General features: G+C 29.4%; 3 protein-coding genes and 1 long non-coding RNA gene across 8 annotated transcripts in view; 1 reads left to right on the forward strand and 3 right to left on the reverse strand.

Moving 5' to 3' along the window:
- LOC141449827 (glycosyltransferase 25 family member) overlaps positions 1-6,696 on the reverse strand; it is a 184,266-nt gene extending 177,570 nt beyond the window's left edge. The window contains exons 1-4 of the mRNA XM_074119657.1: positions 4,358-6,696; positions 2,555-2,783; positions 1,531-1,873; positions 1,223-1,342 (exon numbers count right to left, since the gene is read on the reverse strand). Coding sequence (XP_073975758.1) covers positions 1,223-1,342; positions 1,531-1,873; positions 2,555-2,783; positions 4,358-4,566 — 901 coding nt within the window. The 5' untranslated portion in view covers positions 4,567-6,696. The remainder of the gene's footprint in view (positions 1-1,222; positions 1,343-1,530; positions 1,874-2,554; positions 2,784-4,357) is intronic.
- A 1,613-nt stretch (positions 6,697-8,309) lies between these two features.
- LOC141449834 (uncharacterized) lies at positions 8,310-14,030 on the reverse strand. Of its 2 annotated transcripts, none has more exons than XM_074119674.1 (8): positions 13,772-14,030; positions 13,411-13,546; positions 11,735-11,903; positions 11,460-11,648; positions 11,088-11,332; positions 9,857-10,063; positions 9,565-9,757; positions 8,310-9,452 (listed from the first exon to the last, which is right to left on the reverse strand). In XM_074119674.1, exons 1-8 carry the CDS (start codon positions 13,865-13,867, stop codon positions 9,317-9,319), a joined length of 1,371 nt encoding a protein of 456 aa, XP_073975775.1. In that variant the 5' UTR covers positions 13,868-14,030; the 3' UTR covers positions 8,310-9,316. The 2 variants fall into 2 exon arrangements, with proteins under 2 accessions (XP_073975775.1, XP_073975776.1); XM_074119675.1 differs by lacking the exon at positions 13,772-14,030 and adding an exon at positions 13,626-13,724.
- Positions 14,031-14,892: 862 nt separating this feature from the next.
- Positions 14,893-22,995, reverse strand: LOC141449831 (glutaminase liver isoform, mitochondrial-like). Of its 4 annotated transcripts, none has more exons than XM_074119668.1 (13): positions 22,795-22,994; positions 21,955-22,033; positions 20,985-21,115; positions 20,763-20,892; positions 19,035-19,162; positions 18,840-18,955; positions 17,994-18,115; positions 17,725-17,883; positions 16,835-17,011; positions 16,248-16,379; positions 15,728-15,882; positions 15,495-15,638; positions 14,893-15,209 (listed from the first exon to the last, which is right to left on the reverse strand). In XM_074119668.1, the coding sequence occupies exons 1-13, from the start codon at positions 22,821-22,823 to the stop codon at positions 15,080-15,082; spliced, it is 1,632 nt and encodes a 543-aa protein (XP_073975769.1). In that variant the 5' UTR covers positions 22,824-22,994; the 3' UTR covers positions 14,893-15,079. The 4 variants fall into 4 exon arrangements, 2 of the variants coding, with proteins under 2 accessions (XP_073975769.1, XP_073975770.1); XM_074119669.1 differs by lacking the exon at positions 22,795-22,994 and adding an exon at positions 22,159-22,389; XR_012455732.1 differs by lacking the exon at positions 14,893-15,209 and having other exon boundaries at positions 15,611-15,638; positions 15,728-15,838.
- Positions 18,864-22,726, forward strand: LOC141448512 (uncharacterized). Its single transcript, XR_012455085.1, has 3 exons — positions 18,864-19,146; positions 21,867-22,035; positions 22,420-22,726. It is a non-coding gene; the product is annotated as an uncharacterized lncRNA (long non-coding RNA).
- Positions 22,996-23,247: the final 252 nt, after the last annotated feature.

The raw sequence follows: 23,247 nt of genomic DNA on the forward strand, positions 1-23,247 counted from the left end.
AAAATTCTATCGTTAATTTAACAACCCTCCATATAAATGTTCTACTGACAAAACATGAGAGTTTTGATATTCAAAATTATTTGCTTAAAAATGTTTTTTTCGGACCCCCGTCGCCTACCTTCAATCTATCAAGGAGGCGTTCTAGAAGGCCATAAAACATTTACTTTTAGAAAAAGCAACTCCACCTTTCTATTAAATTCCTTAGGTGAAAAAAAGAGGAAAATCAAAATAAATGGAAGCAAATCTAACTACATAACACTCTCCCTAAGGCTACTATACTTCCACTCAAGTGTTTAGGACTCCTTCATGCTTTTGGGACAAAATCTAAGCAGAAATCAAAAACGAAATTTTTAAATGATACAACAAATCTCCAGTTTTTTTTACAAACTATCCAAATGTTCACCAACGTTATACGTCATCTGTTAATCGAACCTGAATGGACAAACAGATAGGGTTAGAACTCAAGCGAAGTATCAAATATACATAGTAAAAAATCTAATTTATAAAGAGGATCTAAGAACGGTCTTCCAGGGGCTAAACCATGTTCAAGCAAACATCTTCTGACTGTCCAACATAAAATTTGTAAAAGTGAAAACTATAAACTCTTCTATTACATTATGGCCAAATTGAGCTTCAGTAACAAAATAGTTGCTTATTACAGCTAATTCAAGGGATTGAGTGTCTCTGCAATGGCGGTGCTAGAGCCTGATGTCCTAGTGCAAATTCTACGCCGAGAGAACTCTTTGCAAGATCAAACTTGTTCTCAACATTCCTAGCGCCATTAGGGAGTTCCTCCACAGGGTTAGTGAAACGTAGAAGAGTAGCCGTTGAAAATATTTTTTTCATTTTCTCAATGTGAACGAGGCAAGTCAGGTAATCAGACCTAAGAGTAGGCTGGCAAAGTACTGTTAAATGTTGGAATAAAGAATTTTGTACTTGTTGGTTTTTGTAAATTAGATACCTGTTTAAAACATTTTTTTATGTTTTTTTTAATTTTCTTGTCTGAGTTTATCAGTTTTATTTATTAAATTAACCTTATTTGAAATTTGTTTGAGTTGGAACATCAAATTAAATGGAGTACTCCACACTGTATAAAATATATATATGTATACAGGTATATATGAAGGAGCAAAGATTATATTCGAAGAAAGTGTGAAATAAAAACAAATAATAATCTCCTTTTCAAAGTCCAGCTAATTGTCAAACATTGTAATGTACTTACCAAGTACTTCTAGCTTTAAATTTCTAAGCTGTAGGAAATCATATGAAAGTTGATCATCTTTTTCCAAAGGTACCATAACATAACCGTAAATTTCATCATTGCAGACAGTCATGTTAATCCCTAAAAAATGGGAGCTTAATTATTTTAAAACATAAACCTTAGGTCTGATCAGTAAATATTCATCACTGTTATTAGTACAAGAGCATCATATTATTATAAGAAGTATAATAATTTTTTACTATCAAGTTTTGTTATAAATAAAATTTAATAAAAACGTAATAATAATAATAACAACAATTAATACTTACCAGAAATATTAGCAGATATAGCAAATGTGATAATATCATCATGAGGGCCAAAATAGTTTTGCAACAATTTGGGATCATAAGTTAAGAAATCAGATGCAACAACTTGTAGGTCAATAAGAACAGAAGAATGTATCATAGGAACTACATGACAACCTTTATTCTTACGGTTTAAAATAGGAGCGTAATCATCAGTACGTTGGTAATAATAATCACTGGTCATTCCACACCAAAAATTTGAATATAAACCATCTGATCGAAGCATTGGTGCAATTATATCTTGATTTTTTTGTATCAGTTTCTTCAGCGTACCTGGATTGGTAATGAATACATCACAATCCAAAGCCTGAAAACAAATTAAAAAAAAAAAAGGAATAGTAAACATTTTTAAACTACTACACCTAAATCAGTTTCACTTTTTAAAACTGAGCTTGCAAACAAATCAAATTGGTTCAGAAACTCCAGAGATCAGAACATAAATATTTTTTTACTGGACGGACGTTCAATCTAAATGATACATAATGCTTATACAAATTTTGAATATGAAAAAATTCTAATATGGGAATCGATTAATATAAATATAAAGTTATGTAAGTTTTATCTTACGTCAATTTTATTTAAATACTTTTCCAGAAAGATGAATTTTAGTAGCTTGTGAGGAAATGCGATGCCGCTACTCACCTTTTGTAAAATTAGTTTTAGAAATATCAAAATTTTTGCAATTTTCGCAAAATATTTTGGTAGTGCAATAACTATGTAAAATAAAAAACAATTTTTTTTATATATTATATGATTTAGAATTAGGTTTTGAAAAAATTTATTGCAAAACGTTTCGGTATGTACCTACAAATACCCAGATCAGAGGTTCTGATTGATTTGCAAGTCCTACATCTTTAAAACCGGGCTAAAAACATGAAAAATCCAAAAACATATCAAGCAAAAAAAGTAAGCATTTGTACATACATAAGAAACAATGTTAGAACTTCTGCTGTCTTAAAAAATAAAAAAAATTACTACTAAAACATACCCAAAGATAATCAGCCCATTTATGTCTAGCAGTTCTCAAAGCTCCCTCTCTTAAGGATATTATGTGAGAATAGCGAGCTGGTGGCCAATGAGCAATTCCTTCTTCATCTTCAATGTGGTCGTTAGATGAGATTAACAACTTATCAACCGAATGGTAAGATTTTTCATTGATTTTCAACCATTTTTCTAAAACTTCAGCACTGTCATCTTGATTATGATCACTTCTTATCCTAGATAAATTTAAAACAAATTATTAATGTTCACAAGTGGATCTTGAAATAAGAATGTAACATAAAGAGATCTTTGAATTTTAAGCTAAAAAATGTTCTTGGATAATCCAAAAACAAATAAAAATAATAATGAAAAAACATCAAGAAAGTTTTGTTCTTGCTACTATACCTCGATGGAAATCTAAAGCTAGAATGATCAGACTAGTGGAAGAAAATTTATTTTTGAAATTCATTATTGACTTCAGATTCAATAAGATTTCATTGTTAATGCTATAGTTTGTTAGCAATTTAAATAAAAAAACATTGGTTTTGTAAAAACAAGTAGAGTTGAAAGAAATATTATGAAAGCTAAGAAGTAGATGAAATTCTGCTAAGAGCATTATTTGCCAAGCAGAGGGATTTACAGCTATTAGCTTTCCAAAAATATATCTAAATGCACATATCAGTTGATTCTGTAGAATAAACCTTTGTCTCTAATTCTTTTCAGTGTTCAAATAACAATCAGTGTCAAATTAAGTTGGATGTTATACAAGATTTATCTTATTTTACACGAAAATATCTTTCAAATTTAAATATTAATCACTGCTAAGCCCTTAAAACTAAAGGTTTTACAAATCATGTATTATAGATCCTGTCAGTGCCAGCCTCCTGCCAGTGTTTTCTCGTTACAGACAATATTGGACAGTGAAATGTAACAAGCTTCTAGAAGGGGAATTCTAAGAGCCAGCAGCTGGATTCAAAACCGAATTCTCCGCTTAGAAATCCATTGAATAAAATCATTTTCCTAATTGTATATTCATTGTTTTGTATACTATTTTCACAATGTAAATGAAAATACTGATTTAATTACCGGAATTTATAATTATCAAATTTGACATTATACATTACAATTAATTCTTGTATTCTCTGAATAGTTATTAACTATCATTAACTCATGTATAATACTATTTAATTCCCTTTCCAACTTGAATAAGAATCGATATTTTGAAAATTTGATTGAGTCCGCAATGTTTGATACAATTTTTATTTTACCTATCATTCGTTTTTATTTTTCTCTTCCAGAACGATTTCAGATTTTTACATCCTTCAAGGGCTAATTCCCCTGTCTGGTGTTGAGAATTTGACTTCCACTCACATTGTCTCTGACACGTGCAACACCTTTTTTGGCAGAATACACCTTACTGATGAATTATCTCTGATGATGAATGAAAATCCGAAACTGCTCAAAAAGAGAAAAAACAAGCGCGCCATAACGGATAGAATCGATGTATTACAAAAAAGGAATAATAATTAAATCAATTTAAAATGGAAATAGTTCCGGTTTTCTAGTCAGAAATTCCTATACATCTGTGATTCCCAATTATTTTATTCTGTAACTCATGCTTGAAAAATAAAGTACGATATTTTCTTTTTTGTCATGTAAACTATAGACACAAGAGAGGTTTCAAGTTACTGAATGCTAAAGTGGTTTTAGTTGTATTCGTTGATTATTGTAAGTAGTGTTACAAGTGTTTAGTGCAGTTGTTAATAAGTATTATGACTATGCAAGTTTTAATGAAATATTTACTACTTACCATAAGCTAATCCTATCCTTTGGATAATCTAACCTTGATAAGTACGTAAGGAAATATGGTAGTGTATGTTCTTTATTTCGTACGAGTATAGAAATTAAAACCGTAGGATATTTAAACTTATCCAATTGTTCAGTCTTATATGGAAAAATAAAAGTCACGCCTCTAAAATAAAATATAAAAAAGCATAGGAACCGAGCGGACACCGCCATTTTCTACCATCTACATCTCGAATTAACCTTATCAATCAAAGAAATCGGTTATATTTTTAAACAGAAGTTCAACCGAGAAACGAAGAGCAAAGGTAAAAGATAATAAGCCCAATTTTTTAATTGATCGCTATTTTTTATAGATCTAACTAATTACTTAATCATGCTTTATGATAATTCGGCTGTTACAAGTAAAATAAAATATTATTCTCAGTGACCTTTCTTTTCTTCATGCTGAAAATTAAATGACCGTTTTTTTCTCTTTTTTTAAGTATTCAAATACTTGGAAATGCGAAAATTTAGCCTACCGAAAATAATAATTGAACTAACGGACACTGATTTGAATCTTAGAAAAGTTAAGCCACTTTTTAAATTTCCTTAAAAAAAATAAATACTATTTGACAATAAATTGTATTTAAAAATGTTGGTCATTAGACGATCTAATTATTAAAATACAATCGATTTCCTGGATTGTGCATTTTTATTATGGATATCTTATATTTTAGATCGTCAAAAACTGCGTAACTTTGAAAAATACCTAATTTTCTGCCATTGTTTTCTCAAAATCTATTAGATCACGAGGATTTGCCATATATTATAATGTAAATTTTGGAATTTCATCTTTTATAGTAATAGAGGAAAGTATCTTGGCGTTACGCTCTCTTCTCGCCTTTCCCTGGAATACCACCTGAAAGAAAGAATATCAGCAGCAAAATTAGCTCTTAATAGGAATTGGTCGAATTTCATCGCTCAGCAACTGATCCCTCTTCATGCAAAGAAACAAGTGTTCGATGCCGTTTTACGTTCCATTGTTTGCTATGGGGCCCAGGTCTGGGGTTTTCAGAGGTATGAGCAGTTGGAGAAGTTTCAGCGGTTTTTCGTGAAGAAGTTGTTTTCGTTACCTTCCTCCACACCTAACTATATGATTTACTTGGAAACTTCTTTAGATCTTCTTAAAGTGTTTACTTTAAATTTACATTTTAGATATTGTCTTAGGGCTATAAATCTTCCCTCTCATCGTTTACCACGTATTCTGGCAATCGAGGTAATCAATCAGAATGCTTTTTGGTTCAGGCACTGGTGCGAGCTGGCGCTAAGATACACCTGTAGGTTTGATAGTTCTCTGGATCAGGTTTCTCTCTGGCAAGGGCAGCTCAGGTCTTTGTTAGATACTATTAAGGTTCGGCATACAGAACAATGTGTACGGCTTGCTCAGGATTCTGACAGGTTTCTCTTGTATAAAGAACTCAATTACGATGTTAAACTTTTCTGTCTTGAGGTTGAGTGCCGTTTAGCTCTTAATCTGTACGATTTGAAATGGTTATTTAAGCTCAGATGTGAGCTTTTACATTTAAATTTCATCCCATGGCTTGACCGTCCTAATTCTAACTGCCCTCTTTGTGCCCCGATTGTGAGGGAGGATTTACATCATTTTCTGTGCGAGTGTACTGCTCTTAGCGAACTGCGGGTGCGGTGCCTTGGCTTTAGCCCTTTTCCTGCATCAGCGCTGATACCCTTTCTAAACGCCTCTTCTGAGAATGATTGCAAACGCTTAATAGACTTTGCGCGACTGGCTTGGCATTATCGCCGTCGTATGATTTGGCCATCATAGTATTATTCCCTTCAAGGCTTGTGTGAATTTCATCCAAATATATTAACTTCAATATTTATATTAAATTCTTTATGTTTTTATTTTTGCCATCTTGTAGGTATTTCTCATTTTCTATTTTTCTATTTATGTATTTTCTTTGCTTTTTCCAGAATACTATAATTTTCTTTTTTTTCCTATTCTATTTATTGATGAATGTATTTTACTTTCTTTTTTCAAAGTATGTATTATATAATTTTCTTTAGATTAGCATGAATCAGATATTCTGTTTTATTTCTTTTTCATTTTTTATTGTTATTATTTTTATTATTTTTTTTATGCTGTTAATTTTTATTTATTATTATTATTATTATTTATTTATTTTTCTGTCTAATTTAATTTTTCTACTGTCTGTTTATGTAGTGCTTATTTTGCTTTATTAATTTTGTGCAACCCTCCGGCAGACGGAACTTCCATGCCGTAGAATGTTTTTTTTTATTTATTTAATTGTATTTACTTTCTTTTTATTACAAATAAAACATTATTATTATTATTTATTAGTAATAGAGGACAAAATTGGGTGTTTTTCAAAGTTACCGTTTTTCGTGTAATTTTTGACCACAGTTTGATCCCACAGGCCAATGACATATTTGATGACTAATTTGTAGGCCATAATCCATTAGCTTCTGTAATTCTCTGCAGGAGTCTCTTGATTTTGGTGGTTCAAATTAGAATGTCATACATTGCTGTAATATTTATTTCAATACTTAAAAATATCAATTCTGACATCTGCAGCTTACTTATGTATTACATTTTCAATGAATAGCCTGACTTTTTCACTTCATTCAGGCAGTAATATAAATGATGTTCCAAACAGATAAAGTCTGGTTATTCAGACTTAGACTCACTCGCTAATCAAGGTGAATAATCTGTTATTATATTGTGAAAATTGTCTGTTTTTTAAAAGCTGTTTATATTGTTTGATTATATTTAAAATTTAAACTGATTTGGATTTATGGGGATATTTTTACTTTTTATTCGTTTTCTAATGCATTTTTTTGTTACATTTATTTATTTTGTATTGTGTTAATGCTCGCATTCAATAAATATATATACTCCTACAATGAATTTTATTATTTCCTTGTATGAGAGTGGTTGCAAGATAGTTATTGTACAAAGAATCGATAACGAAAAGCTACCAATAGTAAGTAGTATTAATTTTTATCTGGTCTTGCCAGATATAACTATGAGCTAGGAACTCTTGACTTCCCTAATAACGGAAGCCCATCTGCTTGAATCGTAGAATGATATCGGAAGCGTCCTTGATTCGAAATTGTGTTTTATTCGAAAAAAAAAAAGGATTCATAGAATTGTAAAAACTACGTTAAATATTGGAATTCATATGCAACGACTAGTATGAGGACCTTTCTATTTGATTATATAACTCTGTTTTATATAGCTCTAAGATTATAAGATTAAGTTATAAGATTATATACAACAAAATTATATAAAATAATACTAATATTTTGTTTTAAAGATGGTAGTTTGCTAGAAAAGGGGCTTAATTACCATAACTAGGATTTGGGAAGATTGTAGATAACGATAACCCCTCCTCCAAAACTCTGAAAGACTGCCTTACTTTGATGATGACATTGCAATCAGTTAAAAGATGTGTTTTGTATAAGATGAAGTATTATCTCATTCTGATCTCACGAAATTGGTAGAACCAGTCAGACATAAGGTTGAGACACTCTGTTGACGCCATTGAACAATATCCTTTTTTTTTTCAAGTTTGTGTATCTATTTCGTGCATAAGTCAGTTACATTGTTATAAAAACTAAACTTAGATGTGGGAGTTCCTGTAAATTTTGTTAGAGTTGTGTCGTTTGACGAAGTATTTCAAAGAGTTGTCCAAGTTTCTGAGGATTTGCTGATTGCTGGTTTTATTACAAAAAATAGAACTAAATGTCAGAGGTACAGTGAGTTATAATGAAGAGCCAAGGATCTTTGAGATATGTTTTATAGAACTTTGATCGTAGGCTTCAAGATGTGGCCCAAATATTTTTTTAATTTTTATAGTTTACACAAAATATTTATTACGATGTGAAAAATTGCTTATCGATTGCGACATAATGTATGGTCAAATGAAAAAGGTATATAATGTTTTACTGTCCATTTTATTTTCTTATAAATGTTAATAACTCATTAGAAAATTGTTCGAATAATTTGTAGACATTACACAGATGTTATAACTGAAATCTATTAAAGACGCTTATTAATATTTAAAATAAATAACTTCATTCGTTCATTTAAAATAAATTAAATATTAGTCCTATTTGTTTACTAGTTGACAATTCTCTACTAGTTTTAGGGAGCGCCTGTAGATAGTAAAGGCATGCGACTTTTTATAATAACTCATTTCGCTCATTCCTTTAAATGATTAAAGTTTAAACATTGGGAGAAAGAGTAAAGGCTGGTTTATTTACTAACAAAATATAAGTTTTTTCTTCAGGTTAAATAAAAAATTCATTTTGTTCAGTTCTAGTTTAGAGAATTTGACTATGTTGAAGTCATTAGGTTGGGTAAACGTTATGGACAGTTAAATTTAATTCAGTTATTGAGATTCCATAGTTAGATAGTTATATAAAAATAAAATAAGTAGGAATAGCTAAGTAAAATCACTATCAAGTCGCATTAATTAACTGCTTGGGGGAAAAAACTGATTTCCTGACTCTGTATCTAAAGAATCTTTTAAGTTTGTTCAGCATTAGCTATTAAAACAAAACTATAAGTCTTACAATCTTTTATTAGAGATTGCTCTTACTTGGCTAATGTTTAAAAATGTATTAAAATAATATTTAAATAGCTAATAAGTCTTCACAATCTTTAACTACAGAAAAGGTGAATTACCCCTTTTATTTACTTAAAAATAGTTAAATTTCAAATAGTTGTGTTGTAATGTTTTACACATAAAAGACACACTGCTTATAAAAAAATAAGACTTACTTATTTGAATCATGCAATAATTAAGTTACAAAATATTTACAAAATAAATACATTTAACAAAAGCACAACTGTTCATTGCTAACACTACCTATAAAATATCACAATACTGGCACTTCTGTGAGAACCTTGAGGTAACATTGATTGCTGAATACATTTTTGTCAAAGAAAACAGGATTTAGAGAAATTAAAAGAGTTAATTATTGATAAAAATGCAGAATAAGTTGCAGCAATACCACCAATTAATCCAATTATTATTAATTCCCACATGAAAACTCTCATATGCAATGGTATTTTTCTGAAAAATTAAAACATTTTGAGATTTAATCACATAAGTCTAATGATAAGTCTAAAAAAATAACCCAACATCTTGGATAAATAGGAGTAAAAATTGTATCAATTACGAGTACCTTTTTTTCCATCCAGGTGATTCTTGATCACAAAGCTTCATGTAAAACAAATTAGGTAGCACAAACGTAAGTAAAGATACTGTGGAACCACCAACTAACGCCAAAAGTTTATCAAAATGTGGCATCGATTCTCCAATAATTACCATTACAAGTACCATACAAGTTCGTATTACACATCGTAACACACAGAACTCTGTAAAGAAGCAGATTGAAATGTTTTAAGTAATGAAAGTTTAAAATAGGTTACTAATAATTATTTAGACATACAATAAAATATAAAAATGGTACTCACCGTGAGGTATATCAAAAATATTTTCCAACTCTTGACACACTGGATTGACTACTATTAGAAATGCTAATATAAGATGGGAGGCCATAGAAATGTTAGCCAATACTACAAAAATACTTCTACCAAGTGATAGTATTATGTTTGCATTCATCCTATCGCCGTAGACAATGTATCCAGAAACAGTTAATGGCAGGTATAACAAGAGTATCACTGCAATAAACAGTGCAAAACAATAATTTAAAAAAACCATAAGGAAAACAATATACTTTCAAACTGTTTAAAATATAGTAACCATTTTTTTATAATTTTGATGCAAAACCAATGTTAGTTTCGCTGGTACTGTTTAATAGTAATATGAGTAACAAAGAATTTCAAGTTTTAATAGATTATTTTAAGAAAAATGGGACAAACTTTAATTTTCATTGTATCGATAAACCTAATTACCAATTACCAAATAATTTTTAAACTTAGTATTATTTTGTATCTGGCTGTTAATATTAAAGTTTGACTCCTTAAAAATAGCTAACTAACTGTAAAAGTGAACAAATACAATCAGAGCCTAATAAAATGTTATAGGATTAATATTTAATAAAGTCCTTAAAATTTTGGGTAGATTTATAAGTGAAAGTCTCAATATTAATACGGTGAACAATCTATTGAGAATTTTATTAATTTTTCTAATTCTATTTTCACAGAAGTTATTTTTCTAGGCCCCATAGATTAAATTAGAAGCTCATTAATTATCTGCAAACAGCAGTTGGGTTGGTATTTGAATTATTTATTTAAGGCGCGTTAACATCAGCGGTTATTGGCGCCCGGAGCTTTGTTCAGTGAACTGCCGGCCTTCGGACAGTGTTCTCTCGTTAGAGACAACACTATCACCGAACAGTGAGTTGTAAGAAGCTTTTATGAACCGAATATGTAAGGGCCAGCAGCTGGATTAGAATCCGGGATCTCCGCGTGGGAATTTATTACGTTAACCACATAGCTAATCCCTCTCCTTTGAATTCTTTACAAATAGTTTTTCAGGTTTAGATTTATTTAACTAGAGGAATGCATTTTAAGTTTGTAACTGATATTTTGTACAGATTTTTAAATTTTTATTTATTTACTTTGCATCATAATTTTAATGTACAATTATTTATAATTGTATATCTTTGGTTAATCGTAGTCAATTTTGTTTGAATGAGGGACTTCCCCATTAATACTGAATGATTTGTGAGAACGTTCTTACCTGCAAAACCTATGTAAACGCTCCTCTTAAATTTCCCACGATCTATCATATCATTTTGAATGGTTGGAAATGTTGAAGCACCTCCAAATGAAAAAAGAATTATTCCAAATGATAAAAAGAAATCGTTGAAACTTTTAGGGTTATGATGAACAATTGCTCTGCTATTAATTCCATCAAATATCATTTGTATAAATATAAATACACAAGCTAAAACTGTTGTCATCACTGCTCCAACACCAACAATCCTGTTAACAAGAGGTAATTAATTTTTAAAAAGTCTAATTACCTGTCTCAGTCTTAAATTATTTTTTTATAGTACAATTAAATTTCTCAAGAAAGTATTTTATTATATTTTATTATAACATAACTTACCAAAAATCTTTAGGTGATCCTAACCACATTGGTCCAGTGATAAGTATAGCAAAAATTATAAACCAAGTACAAAAAGTCACTCTAGGTAGTAAAGGTTTCAACAAATCTTGTACATTTTGTGAAGCAAGAAGTAAATAAACAACTCCAGCTCCGAATAATGTTATCTGGATACAAGCAGAAACTAAAATACTGTAAAGTAATTGCGAAAATGAAAAGAATATTTGTTTTTTAATAAAATGGCTCGATTATTTAGTTGGAAAGAGAAAGGAACATACCTACCCCATCTTCCAACTGCTCTGCTGGCAATGGTAGGATAAGGATTTCTACTTATTCCCCTATATTCAGGAAATCGTTCTTCCAAAATTTCCCAGCATAGTCCCAGTCTTGTTCCACCATAACCAGAAGTTAGACAAAGTACAGTAAGTAAAATTAAGCCAATCCACCCTAAAAATAATAAATTGGAATTGTATAAAGATAACTATTATTCACCTTTTCATTCTAAAAAAAATCAAATTAGAAATAAAAAAACAATTTAGCATTCTTCTTTCTTTAAAATAAAATATTACTTATGAGCCTGATTCTTTTTCTTTATTTTTACAAGAGTTGAATTCCAATTTTTTTCTCTATTTGGATTTATCGAAGAATTTAAACCGCAATCTGGTAGTGTCATTTTACTGGTTTAAGTTTGTTTTACTATTTATTAACCATAATCTATAAATCAATCACTTTTCAATGTGTTCGTTTCCGTCATTTAGATTGTTGATAACGAGTACTATGCTGCCGTGGGTGAACATTTCATAATGTTTTTAGGTAAAATCTTAATGAATAAGGTTTTAATGTTTTGGTACTGCTGACTTAGTATTTCTGAAACGATCGATCTTGAGCGAAAAATATAAAAAAAAAATTGTATACTTTTTATATTAATAGCAACTTAAATAATGTGTTATAAGTTAATAGCGTCCTTAGTAAAGTAATATATGTATGTTAATATCCTCAATAATATTGAAACAGAATTTTACAGTGTTTAGCTGCCAGAATAGGAAAGGAAAGTCAAAACGTAAATTATTCCGAGATTAATAAATATTAATCTATTACTTATGGAACATGGCTCTCGTAATACATAAGAGTACAGTTCCGAATTATTTAAAATATGAAATTATATAAATAAAATAAATATTGTCTGTATGCAATACAATATTGTCTTGCTACAAGTACAACACTCAAGCAAAATTAATTCTCCTCCAAGGAAAACTTTGCCATGTGGTAAATAAAGGGACTAAGTAACAAAGGGCTACGCGTTTCTACCTGAAGCACGTTCTCCTTGACCTCACACTGCTTCCTTAGTAGGTACAGTGGGCATTTTTTTTTTTTTTTAAGGCTTTAAATCAGGTATATTTCTGCTCCCTTTTTGTGGGGCATAATGGACCATTATTTCATTTCAGAATCGAAACATATTTAAAAATTTTGTTAACAGGCTCACTAAGCACTTTTTTTTTTAAATAACAAATTTATTCAACATGTAACCATACTGTATACACTTCACGCAACTTCTGCTGTGTGTAGTTTAATCCAAATCTACCACCCAGGATCTTATCAAAATAAATTTTTACGAAAACTTATCTATTACAAACTCGTGTTTAGTTGCTCTGTAATAGAATGGATTTTAAGTAAAAACTTCGGATACCCTGATAGTTCACTAAAGTAGAAGTAAATTTTAGATTTTCTACTATCTATCTCTTGTAGTGAAGTTTTGTTTAAGCACAAAAATAATCACTAAATATACATGACCAGGGACAATTAACTTTCAAATTAGATATCAAATCTCCTTTTATAAACTTAGAATTAAAGTTTTTAATTTAATTCGTACAAACATTCAGAGATGGTACCGTTTAAGTAAAACTACATAATAGTCTTTAAAAGAAAAACAATTTTATAAGTATTTGTTAAAAACCTGAATCAACTATTGCTCTGGGTAAAGCCAAAATTCCACTGCCTGCCATTTCGCCAACAATAAATACCGCTGCAGAAATCGCACTAAGGCCATGTTTGGTAATACCGCATCCAACATTTTTTGGCACATCTTGAAACTAAAAACAATGATTCTTGTCAATTACATTGAATTCTGTTCAATTAACCATTAAATACATAAACAAATAATAATCTTACACTAGTTGGAGAAATTATTTCAATACGATTAGACACATTGTTATAAAAAGCCATTTTAAAGTCGTCGTTAAAGTGAGCTATATCTTTTACACCTTCTTTTTTTTCTCTCATTAAACAAGATAAGAAATTTAAAAAATATTACATACCTTGTTTTTATCAGTTGTTGGCGGAACAAATTCACCACTTAAACAAGCGAAGGAAGAAGAACCTGTTGATTCGTATTTTGTTATCCCAATATTCATATCAGAACTCTTAAAATTTTAAAATGTTATCAATTGCATTCACAAACCTGCCCACTGACACGATTCTATTGAAAACGAGTGACATTATAGAAAATGAAATGAGAAAGAGCTGGAAATAATCAGTTAGACGAGTATCCTATCTGTTGGTTGTTTGTAAAACTAACATGAGTAGAGTGGGGTACTGATATTCAACTGGCCCAAAACCAAGGCAACCAGTCAAACTAGTTTAAGAACCAGTTTTTTACTTCTCTAAAATATATTTTTTTTAAAAAAAGATGATTGGAGTAAATTTATGCATTCCCAATTTAAGGTTTCTCATCATTTATCCATTTCTTAGTGTGAGAGGGAATAGTAATATGATGTTACATTATTATAATCTCTTAACAGTATTTTTCGTAAATTCATTTTTATTTATCGCAAATATGAAAATGTTTTTAGAGTTTGAGACAACTATCGCGTAAGAAGGGCAAGAATTTTACATCAGTTCTAATTAGTATTGGGTGGAGTTAATGTCCTGACCTCTGCTCAGCGTTACAACAGTAATGCCAAGAATGGTAATTGAATTCTCCTCTCCCAATTTCTATATAGCTTAAAATGTTCTGCATCTCTTAAAGAATAGTACTTGACTCATTATGTTCATTTTTGTCGAATAGAACTGTTGTTTCCACAATTTCAAAAGAATAAAGCAATACTCAAAAATAGTTATTTAATAAATTTATAAGCCATAATCTAATATAAGCTGTTTTCTAAGCCATTTGTGACTGGAATAAAATCATTATTCGGTTGTAGTGAAGACTCAAAATATCGTTAAAAAAATAAAATAAAATAACTTTTTTCGGAAAAATATTTAAAATTAAATTTTACAATAATAATAATGAATTTTCATTTTCCAATTGTTAATTGTAACATCTAAGAGATAAAATTTCCAAGATAGATGGGATACCAATATTAAACTGAATCCAATGAGAATTGAAATATTCTGGGTTTCGGAAAACACTATTTGTACATAGAACGTAATCTAGGAGTTTTTCCATTACTAGAGAATTTATTTACTTATTTTTAGTTGTTTAAAAACCAATAACTAACAAACTAAAGTATGATCTTAGATTTAATAAGTAGATACAATGTAGCCTTTTTTTAAAGTTTCATTATTTATCTTTTTCTAATTGACGCATTTCCCTCGATGCAATCGCAGTACAAATTAACCTGGCTTTAATTAATATTTGAAGCAGAAGCTAATTCACATATTTTATCTAAATCTTCCCATTTTTTGAAAATATTAGTTATCTCAAAAAAGTTTTTATCTGATGCTTTAACATACTCTCTTGGTACACGACCGAATCTGCAAATAATATTTAGAACAATTTTAAAACATACTATAATCAAACATTTCATTTGGAAAATATTATTAAAAAAAAAATCTTTTTTAAAATAATTTCACTAGTTACTAGATAGATTTATACTATAATTTATAAATATTATTTTTGGAAGATCCTGTTTTCTTTTTAAGGCAAAGATAAGCTATAGAAGAAATTTCTTTTTCAAATTTGATTACCGTTGAAAATTCAATATTTTTTTTAATCAATTAAATTAATTTAGAATAATAGATTAAGCACGATTTACTTACCGATCTTTAACTGAACTCAATTTTCTGAAATTGGAAGTCACAAATTTGATAATCTCAAAATGACCTTTTATTGCTGCTAAATGAAGAATGGTTCTTCCTTCTAGATCTTTTTCAAAAACTATTTTTTTGTTTCCTTTAGTCAAACTGAAAAAACAAAATTAATATTATTCTGGATATACTATTGTGTTATATTCTCTAAAAATAATACAAAAGAAACAAACATAAACATTTACTTCATTACTTCTTCTAAGTCATTATTAAAAACTGCTGTGAATATTTTGCAATAATTTTCACATGGTACTTCTGGTATTTTCCTAGTTCCAAATCTCTTCTTCATTTCCTTACTAGAATTTGATAAAGGATGCAAATCAAATTTTTTGACAAATTTCTAAAAGATGCATCTGTGTTATTATTCAAAAGAATAGAATAGAATTTTATTTATTTACATTATTATCTAATCTGAATCTATGTTTTGCAAAATTTGTAACTTCTTAAAATATGTTTCTGAAGTACACAACCAGCCCTCGCCAGTTTAGCGCTAAAATTATCGAATGGTAACTTGATATATTACTAATTTGAGCTACTGCGAGGCCTGAATCTCATTTTACAATGGAAAAAAGACATTGATTTTCTTTTATTCTATTCCTAAGAAAGAAATTATGTATATAATTGTTTCTTATCATTTTCCAGATAACGCTTATTAAGTAAATCTATTCACAATGGAGGATTGCTAAAAATTGTTAGTTATTTTACCATTGCAAAATCTATATTTTTTTCGCCAACTTCATTATCATTTATTCTTGGTGAGTATAATATAAGTCCTAGCATACCAGGAACAACGACCATAAATGCTCCGGCTACACTGTGTTTGGAAGGCAAACCCAACTGCAAAATAATGAATTTCTTTTAAATTTTCAGGTACTAGAATATTGTTCTTTATTTAATCCTGATATGAACATTAATGTGCTATTTATATTTACAGTTCACGGAGAGGGGTTGGAATAGGTTTACCTGTAGGATCCATTTCAGTGTAATGTACTGTATAATGTTGGTAAGAATTGAAATATGACTTACATTTTCGTAGTTTGAAAAAGATTTGTTTGAAAAAGAGTTAGAACTATGAGAATAGATGTATCAGTTTTCACACCCTATATTTCTAAATATTTAAAACTCTTAATTAAATAAATAAAGTTATTTTTCCATTCAGTTTTTTTACCCACATCAGGAAATGTTCCTAATTTATAAGTGTTTATATTATTTAAGTTTCAATCAGTATTAGTATTAAAAAATAAAAATTATATGTATATTTACATAACTGTAAATTATATTAAATAATTTACATAGAATGCATTCACTCCAGAGTAGCCGTAATTGCCCCAATTATGCATTGCGCTCAATACAGCTTTAACTGATATTGGAGAGATAAGTTTTTCATTTGTATATGGATTTACTCCAAAATTAGCTAATGTAGCTGCCATTACAGCTAGACCATCACAGGTTACCTCCAGCGATCTTGCCTAAAAGAAAAACAAAATTATTACATTAAAATTACTACTGAAATTAGCAATATTCTTTCTTTCTTTTGGATTAATGAATCAGTCACCATGAATGTTACAGTTACGATGATGAACGATACAAAATCATTAAGAGAGGATAAAATTGAATTTAAAGAAGTAATGTTGCGTTTGTAATAGATTACGAATGGATTGCTGGCCCTGTTTTAATGAGAGTTCTTGAGAGTATTCATTGAAGAGATCTTGCACAGGCTGTATAGGCATCTGTAAACTACTCACCGTGGCTAAGGATTGAAGAAATAACCTGTTACTTTACCCTCCGTTTTTGAGTTCTGTTTGATGGCTAGTTGTTCTTGAACTAGTACGAATTTCATTTTTATTCCATAAGTAAACATAATTGTTCACATTTTTAAACTAACATATCTAGTTCGATAAGAATTTATTCATACAGAAATAATTAACTCCTACAATCAATTTGTTTTTTGCTTGCCTTCTATTCAATCAGTAGAACGGTTTCTTAGTTTGATAAGTTAAAATTTTTTGCAAGCAGTGAGGAATTTTATGCTTTTGGAATGTAATTTGAATGTTACGAGGAAAAAAACATTTATTACTATTTTTTTCTCTAAGTAATAACATTAACTCCAAAGAATTATCTTTATAAAAAAAACAAGAAAAAAAAACAAATAAACAATGTGAGTGAATTATGTCTTAGCTACCTCAAAATAAAAGTCCATTATTGTGGGAATATCTGTGTCGTTTGGTAGGTGACCTTGGTTTAGCATTGCATATGCAATTGAACGACTTAAATCATCTTTTTGACGTACAGATACATATGCAGGAGTACATATTTGAAAATGATTATTGCCACACAACGCCTATAATTCCGAAAAAAAAAATTATCTATATTTATATAAAATTAAATATCCAAGTTTGTGGTAATTACGTATTGTTTTCAAAGTAACTAAATTCTAATTTAAATAATAACCTTCATGAACTCGAAAAATTCATAGTGCTTATCAGCTGCAGTTCCTGTTCGCTTATCGTTATCACAGAATAATGTGCTCAGCGATATAGCTCCACTGTCAGTCATTGGATTGAAGGCCCTGTCTAATATAATTTTTTTTTTTACTGATTTTCAATTTGTGGTGTGGGCAAAGTTTCTATATTTTCTTAAATAAGAGACGCTTAAAATTTAGCATGAAATTATTTCAAACAGCAATGTTTTTTGTCTGCTTCTGCGCAGATAAATTCACAATTTACAAGCTAGCAAGTTAATTTCGTAACTTATGACATAAAATTCTTGAGCACACAGGTAATCGGCCCATTGCTTTTGAAACTCTTAAGCAATATTTCCCCCCCTCGTCCACGATACCTAATTGGTAGTTGGACGTTAATCCCTGCCTGAAAAAATTAACGATTATTTTAATTTGCTTTACTCTTTAAAAAATACTTTTTTTTAATTGTCGTCCAGAAGTCATTGGAATGGAATGTTGAATTAACTGCTTAAAGAGATTAAAGAAATAAGGGATTTGAAATAAACAACTTATTCGATAGCAGAGCTTTTCTAAGAGGATTGAATACGCAATTTTAATTTTCGCTTACAACAGATTTACTAAGCCTCATTGAAAGGGGTAAGGTCTAAACTGTATCGTTTAAATGAAGGAAGATTTTGTTTAGAAAAACCGGTAGATCCAACTTTATACAACTTAAAAATGCGATGTAAATCAATTTAAGAAACTTAAAAAAAGCTAACATTTCACAAGTACAAAATGTATTATAAGATAATTGTATTTGTATCTAATAAATCTAATATTAACTTTGATAAACTCACTGTTAGCCTTGGAATTTTTAACGGACACATCTGCAGGTTTTCTTTCTATGCCCACATACTCAAGTACAGTTGCAGACCCAAACAAATCCAAACATTTCGCATAAAGAAACGGATAACTAAACAAATGTTATTTAAATGTCTCTACAAATGAATAAGTTAAATTGGAATTGTAAAGAGAAGGTAAAAAATTGTTACCTGATATCTTGAATTGTTAATGGAACCAGATAGTCGCCGAATGAACATTTCTGACCGTCAGTTGAACATATAGATACAGCCCACAGATCAGGACAAGTATTCTTAATTTCAGGTATATAATTTGATGTCTGTAAATTTACATTTTATATTAAGAAATTTATATTACTTAACTATAGGGATGGTTCTGTAATTAAGAGCTAAAATGCCTAACCTAAAGAAATTTTCCACTAAAATAAAAAGTGAGTAATAGTTCGTCCAAAAGATATCTTTTTAGTAGACTCATTGCTTTTTAGGAATGTGGAAATCTCTACAATTATTTTGGAATTGGCACTTCTTCGAATTATAAAATAGTTATATGAGAATGCTAAGCAGTTCCATTTGCAATTTTTCCCTACAAATCTCTTTTCACCGATTTATTATAAGAAAGCCACAAAATTGAGCCACATTAAATCTAGAAAGTACTCCGGAAAGAGCTTCTGACCATTTTCCTATTATTTCTACGGAAATTTACCGGTTAAACCCAAGAATGCTTAGGATTTTATTTAGTTAAATCAAGTACACATATTTACGCGAATACCTCCTATGTATTTCAATAAAAGAGACATTTATTTTTCATAGGGGACTACTTCTTCAGGGATCTTGGCGTCTCTCGGCTATTCAAGCAACTTGAAAACGCTAACCCTCACAAGTCACAATTAACATAGGACTATCGTAACAGTTCAAACGTTCAACTGTTTGGGTTAAATTTCCACAGCTAAGATAGCAAACATTTTCTGGACAGCTTTTCTAAAGGACAATCCAAAGAGATTCACCATTCCTCCAAGAACTCCCTGGAAATATTGGCTTTAAGCCAAAACCTTTGTAACTAATTTGAAAGTAATATTGTAATAATAAATTTGATTTCTATCTGAAAATCTATTGGATAGTATCAATACATTACAATTGATTAATGAATTATCATTAATAAAGGACAAACATTTCTTATCAGTAATATTTTTTAAATAATTCTAGGCCAGCCTTAGGTTCTGACATTTAATAAATTCTAAAAAAAATAATAACTGCTCTTTAAACATAAATAGGAAACTCTATATGCTCTTTATCTTGCCAATTTTGGTAATTATTATTGATTTAAGGGGAACTAATGTGAGGCTTTCTCACTAAATGTATTAACAGCATCGAGACTTCAAAAGGTGCATATTGTAGAAATTTCGAAACTGGTAACATTTTATTCTTGTAAATCTTACCAAGCTTTCTTAAGTTAAAAAAAAAAATTAAAAAAGAACAAGAACATTACTTTTTTTAAGAGGCTCAATTTTTATTTTTTAAAAATTAAGAACTCAATCTTTTTGCAGAAAAAAAAATCATCAAAGCACGTGTTTTTTTAAATTTTAGGCTTTTCATGAAGTTTTTGACAATCAACTTTTTACAACTTAGTTATATAATATCTTAGTTTCTATTTAAACTGTCTTAAGTCTCGTACTTAATTCAGGTGGAAAATGAAGCAAAAGTAGTCAATTACCGAGTAAAATATTGACAAGACGCACTATATTCTTCTCATTCAAACATTGAATGATCAAACAGGGATAAATAGAAGATGCTTATTAGGATACTAGTAACATAGCAATATCAAATAAATCTGAGGCCTCTTTTGAGGATTAAAGAGCGCTAAAAAATTGCCCTTTTCTGTGTTTATTAAAAAAAAAATAGAGGGTTATTCATTTTGCTTACTTCTCCTGTTACATCGCCTTCAATTTCTCCATACAGTACTCCGACAGCATGCCTTAATTCTTCAAATTTTGGAATAACCATTGATTTTGTTAATGCTTTAAAAAATAAATACCAGTTTTGTGTAATTATTCTATAACAAAAAAAAATTATTAACTTTATACAAATAATCAATACAATCAAATAAATAACCAATGAATATAACATCAAATTGCCTAAGCAAACCTCATTAATCCACTTTTTTCTAAAATAATATCACTAGGGTTCTTTACAGAGCGGTTAAGAATTTCGGGTAAATCATGAATTATTTTTTGAACTCTGATATCGTCTTCGTGGATGCCTTCACTTGACAGTCGCTGCAACAATAAATATTAAACATGAATTTTATCCATACTGACATGCAAGTTTTTTTTTTAATTTCGTGGAAAGGAGTATCTAACTCAACACGAACTATATTTCTACAGTATCTGATGAACCAACTTCAGAAGGTGACGAAGCTCAAGATTAAGCCAGAATGAAAAAGAAAGCATGTAGAATAAAATCAACCTTCCCAGCAGCGACTATTTTTAGCTTCTTCTATAGAATAAATGAGGTATCTAAGAGGTCAATGGTTCACAAATTATTTAAAAATTATTTTTACAAAAGCTGAACATTGAAAAGTCTCTATCCTTAGTTACTGAATTTGTTGTTGAACACACTTCATATAAAAGTCATTCTTTTCATAAAATAAAAATCTAATACAATCTAATCACATCTAAAATCCAATCCAACACTCAGACTTTCATTCAGACTCAGAATATGCATTCACAGATTACTGCATGAATTTTACTAAAATACTTTCTTTCTTTTTTTAAATAAATCTACGTCTAAAGAAAATCAATAGAACCATTTTCGAGAAAGGAATGAATAACGAGAAATACGGAGTTTGAAACTAGAGATATTATAATCATCAAATTTAACGAATACTTCGTGTGTAAGCCAAAATGTTTTTTTAAAGAATTTCGACGCCTATAATTATTATTGATCTAGTATACCTTGATAATTTCCACCTTAACTTCAGTAAACTCTATGCCCTTCGAGTTTTTATCTTTTATTTTTTGTTTTCAGAGCAAAGTTTCTGAACCATTTTCACCTGTATTCACTACTGATTTGACCTCCTGTTAAATGCCAATGCTTTTTAACTATTATTACTTACCTCGATGATGTATTTAAAGTGAACTTGTCCATTACTATCTTTCAGAATATCGTACAAGAATGAAGCTTCTATATGCGAACTGCAAGTACACAAAAATTAATTATATTTATTGTAGGAAATGTTTTTGAACTTCTAACAGTGTCAACCAATAAAGCATCTTAGATACTATGTTCAAAAAATAATGTTTTCATTTCGTATATTAACCAGTTAAGAAATGTTTCCTTTGTTTTATTCTTAACTAAGAGTTCAATGTGCTTGCTCTAATTTAGCTCGTTGGTTGCAGTCATGACGAAGGTTGTGACAAGGTGAAGTTTGAACACGTAACTAGTGCCTTGTTGGAAAACATTTCGCCATAAAGTTTGTTATAATGAAATACTTCTTGGAAAAGAGGAAATAAGTTCAATAATTAATGTACGTCTACTTAATCATAAGGAAATTAAAAGATTTGGTAATTATTTGTTTCAGCTGACTCTGAAAATAATTTAATAGACATCATTTTTAACAAATTCTATTCTAGTCAAATATTTTGTGTACTGTATATTGGAGCGGTCAATTGTTATATTGTATTTTGTCACTATTTCCTAAGAAATGCGTGATCAGTTTGTATATAAATATGTTCTTCACTAACCCAAGACAATTTTAGAGGTAATAGTGGCTTAAATAATTGAGTGAGCTTAAACGATGTATTTTCCTAATAAATATGAATGATAGGAATAATTAACAAAAATTAGAGTTTGATGTACTCCATGACGAAATTTACAATAAAGCATTTCAGAGAATTTGTTTGATCAGTTTTTGTTTTTATAAAATAAACAAAAAATACAATTTCCTTACACTTACCAAGATTTAGGGTGTTTTTGGTTTGACATTATTCCACCCCTAAGAGTCTACATTAATATTGTTTCTACGGATATAAGTAAAAAAAATAATCAGTAACGCCTAATTTAATCAGAACCCTTTTTCTTTTCTTTTTTTTCTCAACCCAAAACCTATGTTATTGATAAAGTATTTTTTAAACTTCACATATGGTGTACTTTGAAGGGTTCATTATTTTTTATTAATTTCAGTGCCTCGAGCATAAACAAAGAATGGATGTTACTCGAATAATTACTCACAAAAAGTCGGCAATTATTTAAATTTTTGCAGACACAACTCTTAAATGAAATGTAGCAGAATTCAACTCGAAAGTAGCGCAATATTTTAATTTAATAAAACTATTGCAGAAAGTAAAAAAATAATATATTATTATACAGTTTTCAATTTTGTTTACATTAACGTTACATGTAAATGTTT

Source organism: Rhodnius prolixus, unplaced genomic scaffold (assembly GCF_049639745.1).
Source record: "Rhodnius prolixus isolate KJV_2025 unplaced genomic scaffold, Rpr scaffold_2, whole genome shotgun sequence".
Classification (NCBI taxonomy): domain Eukaryota; kingdom Metazoa; phylum Arthropoda; class Insecta; order Hemiptera; family Reduviidae; genus Rhodnius; species Rhodnius prolixus.